General features: G+C 30.3%; 1 protein-coding gene across 1 annotated transcript in view; it reads left to right on the top strand.

Moving 5' to 3' along the window:
- The first annotated feature begins 4163 nt into the window (after positions 1-4163).
- LOC145328377 (uncharacterized) overlaps positions 4164-7265 on the top strand; it is a 32450-nt gene continuing 29348 nt past the window's right edge. The window contains exons 1-4 of the mRNA XM_080172011.1: positions 4164-4192; positions 5040-5111; positions 5580-5647; positions 5779-5877. Coding sequence (XP_080028137.1) covers positions 5074-5111; positions 5580-5647; positions 5779-5877 — 205 coding nt within the window. The 5' untranslated portion in view covers positions 4164-4192; positions 5040-5073. The remainder of the gene's footprint in view (positions 4193-5039; positions 5112-5579; positions 5648-5778; positions 5878-7265) is intronic.

Here is a 7265-nt window from a genome sequence, read left to right as displayed (position 1 = left end):
CTCAGTTATGTCTCATACCCAAACTTAACCCTTTACAGTCGGGCCCCTAGCCGCACCTTAATCGGTCGGGGGGGGGGCGTTCAACGCCCCCCCTTATTATCTCAGTTCCTATTAGAGCTAGAGGGCTAATTTTTTTTGTGCAAGTCCCCTGTTTGATAATGAATTTCCAATCTTTTATAGGTCTAAGTCAATTTTCGCTTCCTTCACCCTTTTATTTAACAACCTTTGTTTTTAGGTCTTTTTTTACTTAAAAATTTCAAACGGCTGTATTTTTCTTATTTTTGAAGCTAGAAGAAAATTTTTTTTCCAGAAAATGTTTATCTTTATGTAAATTTTACATTAGAAATATCAAAATATAAATTTCAGCGGCCGCAGCTGTATTTGGCAGCTGCCAGCCGCCGCAGTCGGCGGTCGGCGGGAAAACGGCGGCGGATCTTCATGAAATTTTAATACGTTATGTAGACATGTAAGAAAAGCTTAAGTTTAAAATTTGAAGTCTCTAGATCAAAAATTGCGGCCACAGGAGCCTTTTAAAGATTTCTGGAGACCTAGAGGATCAGGACCTGCAGGATCATACCTGGAACCTGAAAGTGACTTGAACACCTGTATTTCATATAAGGATGTACTACTAGAGGATTTTTTAGTAATTTGGTATGATAAAATGCTTTGTTTTAGTCAAAAAAATATTTTTGCTCTTTACCTGGATGACCCTGCCAGGTTTGCTGGTATCCTGTGCCCGCCAGGATGGAGATATTCAAAAAATTCCAATTCTCAGTTATGTGTCATACCCATACTTAAAAAGTCAAGCAGTGTGGGCTCTTTATCTTTCACACACAGAAAATGAGATAGAAAAAACCGGAGGGGGGGGCGTTCAACGCCCCCCCCCCGACCGTTAAGGGTTAAAAAGTCACATTGTTTGGGCTCTTTATCTTTCACACACAGAAAATGAGATAGAAAAAACCAGATAGCAACTGTTAAGGGTTTATGTCCAAGTCAACCCCCCTCTTCAAATCAAATAAAGGCCCTGAAAATGAAAATGTAAATAGCATTTATTTAGATAGATAGACAGATAGATAGATGGATATATAGACAGAGAGATATATAGATAGATATTCAGATAGATAGATAGATAGATAGACAGATAGATAGATAAAAAGATAGAATAATAGATGGATAGATTTAGAGATATACAGATATATGGATTGATATATAAATATATAGATAGATGAAAATGAGATAAAAAAAAATCCCTCCCCTCCTCCTACAAATGATAATAATAAAATGCATAAATTTTTTTGTACTTGTATATTTATAGTTTTATTAAATTTTGGGACATGTAGAATTGTATTCACAAAGATGGAAATTATAAGATAATTATTGTAGAATAATGTATACAAATATATTCATCTTTTTTTCTTTGAACTTTTTTTATTTAAATGGTTTAATATGTGATGTGTCCTATTAAAGCTCCACATATGTGTCCAAGCTAGATTTGTACTCCTACATACAGTGGCAATATTCCTCATAATTGATAGTGGGACAATCAATGCCACCCTCTTATTTATAACTTTTAAATAGTCTTTCTTGTGATGCTTTAGTTAATCTTGTGATGAGAACCCCACAGGGCAAGTATCTACAGTTAAGAAATTGTGATGATTTTGTTGGTAAGAAATATATGTGGTCAATTGAACAATGAGAGTGAGACTACTACCAAAAATAGTCTTTGTTTATTATTAATTTATTAATATTGAGGATGGGTGTAAATACTAAAAAATCTTATAAAACCCAACCAAAAATATTTCCTATGTGAATGAAGATTACCTGAAGTTCATGATAAGAATTTATATAATTGAGAGAAAATTGGAATTATTCAGAAACATCTAGCATAATTTTTTCTTGTTTCACAAATTAAACATGTCTTATTTAGGATGGGATGTGATCTTGTTTTGAAGCAAGGAATAAAACAATCATGTGTATACAGTGTGATCTATTGGGGTCATAACATATATGGCCCCTTATTGTTTCAGCAAATTTTACACTTTTTTCTATCTACTTTCAGGGGTAAGTACTAATAATGAGTAAAGTTTTGTTGATAAGCAATAATATTATTAGGAATTTTAGTTGTGATAACTACATCTACAAACCAAGTTATTCAGATTTTTTTTAGAAGTGAAGCTACTCTATAATTCATTTTGTCTGACTGTCAGTCAATTAACTAAAATTAATTAAAAACATCCATGGTGGTCAGACTTTTTTAAATTTGGCTATTTTATATTTAATAAATTTTTCTCCATATCTTTGGTGTATTTGATATAATTTTAAGAGGTTTTATAGATAACGTTATCAAAATTATATATAATGTTGTTCTAAGAGATTATTGTATCTGTAGATGAGAAGACAAGTACTTTTTTGATTTTTCACATATTTCTTTGGTGATTTTGGTCCAATTTTCAAAATTTTGTTGATAATAATATCAATAAAAATTTCTGTTTTCCGTAGCATTCAATATGTAATTTACTTTGACAGTCAGTCTGTCAGTCATCATTCAAAATGTTAATATTAAAAACTATAAAAATAATTCATGATTTTCTTTTCTGTTCATATTATTTTCTGTTTACAATTATTTTAAGAGTGCATGTGTTTGTGTCTACTAATATTTAAGCTAGTTTTTCAAGCATATGTTTTAATAGAGATTTATTAGAGTAATTAATTTTAAAAACTTTAACTTATAAAAAAGCACAAATTTTAGGCCAAAAAGATTTTTTTGATTAAACATGTAGTTCTTTATTATATCATACTAGCGACTACGCCCCTAAAGGCCTCTAGGAGCACTTATGAGAAGCTACGCTGTTAAGGAGTACCCAATCAGTTCAGCAGTTAGCAAGATCCTTTGTTACAAACAAACAAATAGACAGAAAGACATCATTCTACTTTGTATCATATATTTATTAGAACCAATATAATTATTATTATTATAATTATTAATCTCAGAAGTTTTAATTTTCATATCTGTGGAAAGCTGTCTTTAATATGATGTGATAAACTATTTTTACATAAATTTTTTAAGTTGCTATAAAAAATATATTTGTACAGTTCTTCAAAAATATCTCTAAAGTAACTTGTCTATTACAAGATTTTCTGCTCAAATGATTTAGTGTTTATGTCTCAGTTATTGAGAACTAGCTTTTTAAGCATGTGTGAACAATGATATTGTTAACTGTATTTTTTTAACCCTATTTCAGAGGGGGGGGGGGGGTAAATGACCTCCCCTTCTTAACAATTTGTGCCTCTGAATTTAATTTAATGAAAGATAGTTACAAAATTTTATGCCTTTAAATGTGAAATTATGCAACTTGCTGTTTTACATTGAAATGTAGAAATTTGGATTATATATTAAGTTGGGGTGATAGTTAACTTTTCTATTATTTCAGAAGAAAAAAAATATGCAACAGTTTCACCCACTTTGGGTAACCATAATATGCTTACTCTTGTACCAAGGTTTGTATAATTTGAATAGCAAAGCTACTTCATGACTACATTTGTCATGTTTTGTCTGTTATTAGGAAAGTGTAATATTTTCATGGTAAAAATCACAACATTTTTAAGTTTTAACCTTTGAACGTCTGACCCCTTTTGCACCTTAATTGGTCAAGGAAGGGCAAAAATATGTTGTTAAGTTTGATAAATATTCCTACTATATAGTTACTGTAGGATTATTTTATTTCATAAGCTCAAAAAATATTTCCAGAAAATGTCTTTTATGTAAATTTTATATTAGAAATCTAAAAACATATGTTTTTGCTGCAATTTCAATTGTAAGGAAAGCCAGATGGGAGTGGATTTTGACGCCTCTACACTTTAGGATTATATAGATATTCATATATTTTAATTTTAGGCGAAAATGTTCTTGCTTCCAAGAAAACTCCAATTAGAACAGGTTTTTAGTTTATAAACTAGAAGTTTTAACTTGTTCAAATTAAACATAAGTTAAAAGCTTTCTTATTCTGCTTTGAATTAAATTTTCAAATAAACAGTTTTTTTAACAGATTATTGACTAGATATATAAACAGTATTTATGAAAACAAAAGTTAAGAACTTGTCTTATTTTTCAGCAAAAATATAAAAAATAATAATTTGATTTCTTTCAAATCTTAGAATCTCTGATTCCTGATTTACCTGAAAACTGTACAAGGTGATATGTTTTATGCTTGTAAATTTGTTGCAAAACTGTTAAATACAGGATTATGTCAAAAGGGCATACTTACATTATTAGGACTTGATTATTGCAATGCTTTCCTTATACTATTCTTATTGTTGTAATAGGAATCATTTTTCCAAAAATCATATAAAAGCTTATATTGTGACTTTTTAAATATGGGTATGTCATACCTAGATTTGGAATTTTTGAATATCTCCATCCTGGCAGGCACAGACCATCCATACATTAAAAGAGCAAAACTTATTTTTGACTTAAACAAAGCATTTTATCTTACCAAATTCTAAAATATCTTTTAGTAGTAAATCCGTATATAAAGTATAGGTGTTCAGGTCAATTTCAGGTTCCAGGTACAATCCTTCAGGTCTCCAGAAATCTTTAAAGCCTCCTGTGACTGCAATTTTTTACTTAAAATTTTAAGCTTAAGCTTTTTTACATGTCTACATAATACATTTACAGCTACACTATTTTCCCACCAACCGCCCATTGTAAAAAGTAAAAATCAGTAAAAAATTTCATTTTCTCTATAAACAAGATTAAAGATATTTAAAATAGTTATGAACACATTTTTTATTTCAATATCATTAACAACAGATTGTCACAGCCCATTGTTGGCAAAAACTGCTGTATCTGTAAAATAGTTCTAGAAAAAGATAATGGTTGATATTCCAATATAACATATTTGTGCTAATTGAAAAGAAAAAAACTCTACATTCCACACAACTAGAATGAGAGGCAAAAAATTTGTAGGGTCTACCTTATTTTCAGCAGTTTGAATGGTGTAATTCTTGCAAGATTACTTTAAGTTAGACATTTATTATAGGTCCAACACAACTTTGTTGTCTGACGGAAAAGTGATGTATATGTTCATGGATGAACATGGATATGGTCGGAGGTAAAGTTAATGTGGCAAATAAAGAATGTAAATTTAATAATATTAAGATTTAAAGCTAATTATTGGTATGTGACCTACAAATGTGACAACATATAGAACATTGGGAAGGTTCAAAACTAGGCACATTATTTAGTCATAACAAAAGACACTGAAAAGATACTGAAGCTGTATCAGATGTGTGTCATGAATAGTTGGAAAAGGGGGAATGTCTTGATCAAAAACAGGTGCAACTCAATACCATGCACAGAGAAAGGTGATGCAACTAAAGAGTTGGTTGTCATAATACCATGCACAACTATTGAGAAAGATTTAGTTTAGAAATGCACCATAATAAGATCTTGTGGTGTATTCCTTCCCAATAGGCAATCATTAAATGTAATATTTTTTTTCAATAATATCAAATTTAAAAAGTTTGTACATCCCTTTTATTGTAATATTGTCCTTTTTTATCTAAATTTTTTTTTGTAGTTATTCAGATGAGGAAAAAACATTTGTTAAAAAGCAAATGGAAGTAATAGAAGCTCTCCCACTTCAAGGTCTTGTTTTTTCTTCACTGATTAAGAATTATAATTTTAGATTGTAATCATAAACATAGTTTATATTGTATTTATTTACTTTATAATTGCCTTAATTCTTACAATTTGCCAAATTTAAATTTAAATTTTAGACACAATTAAGTTTGTAGAAGTGGAGGATATGAAAGACTGCAGCAACTGCTTGTTTTTTGACAAGAAAGATACATCAACAAAGTGTTCTGGAAGGAAAAGTAAGTAGATGGATGGAATCAGTTAATTTTAAAAATAAACTTTCCAAATTATTTAAGAAATCAAGTCATACACAGAAAATATCAGAACACTCACAAATGTGCAACAAATACTTTTTGGGTCAAACTTAAAACTTTTAAGGGACAAATATGCAAAGTGTTCTGGATGGAGTAAGTTTTCAAAAATGAAAATTTCAAAATTTGCATAAATTGAGAGAGATATATAATCTAACATATTGTGACAAGCACTATTTCATAAAAACTTTAAAAGGAACAAAATACAAGTAGGGTTTAGGTTACTCTAGGATTTTCAAATTTCTAGCTAGGTTACAATATAGAATTTGTTGCAAACAAACAAAGTTAAACCTCTTCAATTGGTTAACTGCCATGATTGGAATAAAAATATTTATATTTTTCAATAAAAAAACAATTGTGTCTGCATACTTGTAAATTCTAAAGTGTGTAATATAATTTATGTAGAACTGGAATGTGAATGTAAAATTAGTTTTTTTCTTTTGCCTTTCTAATTTAACCCATTAGTGCCGAGCGCCACTTTTATGGGCCGATCGAGCTGTAAGTTTCAGGGAAGCTTTATAATGGTCAAAACGGAATTCGTATTTTTTTGTTTTGCTCTAGTGGCGTGCACAGGAAAGTTGCAAAAAAACCCGGTTCGGCTTGGCCATAAATACCAACCAGGCATTAACACCCATTTTTGGTGCTTTCCCCCAGTTTTAAAACCCGGTTATTTTGACCAAAAATCGAAAAATGTAATTTTTGAACGCCAAAAGTGAGATGAACACTTTTTAGAACTTTGATACGATCCGTAATTGAAAACTACACAACCTCATGTAATCTAAAGAGCTACAAGTATAATACGAAGCGATTTATTTCAAATTTCGTGTTTAGCTGGCGATTTCGGGTAAAAAAACCCTGTTTGTTGTTGTTGTCAAAAAAGATCTATTAGTGAAACCGGGTAATAAAAATTTCAGACTCAAAATGGAAATGCCGAACCGGGCCTATATAGGGCGTAAAAAAACGATAAAAAAATCATATAAAAAATAATAATTTAAATAAAACGAATTCACAAATAGATGTACTTGTCAATAAACTTTAGATTTAACGAAAAAAATCAGCAACTTTACTATAAAAACAAAAAAGTTAGATGGGGTATTTTGAATTTTCATGATTTTCAAACTTTGTTGATCTATACCGGCAAACGGAAGTAAGAAAAACTACCTGCTCCAGGGGGAAATGAAAGCCAGAGTAGTAGAGGGGGGATTCATACTGAGAATGATGCAATTATGAAGCCGAAAACCGGTTTTTTAACATTTTCTGGCACCGGGTTTTAAAACCCGGTTCAGCACTAATGGGTTAATCATGTGCATATCCCA

The sequence above is a fragment of the Acartia tonsa genome, chromosome 9, assembly GCF_053477335.1.
Source record: "Acartia tonsa isolate MP-2025a chromosome 9, ASM5347733v1, whole genome shotgun sequence".
In the NCBI taxonomy this organism is placed as follows: domain Eukaryota; kingdom Metazoa; phylum Arthropoda; class Copepoda; order Calanoida; family Acartiidae; genus Acartia; species Acartia tonsa.
The sequence above is the reverse complement of the archived record's forward strand: the minus strand, read 5'-3'. Positions and strand labels throughout refer to the sequence as shown.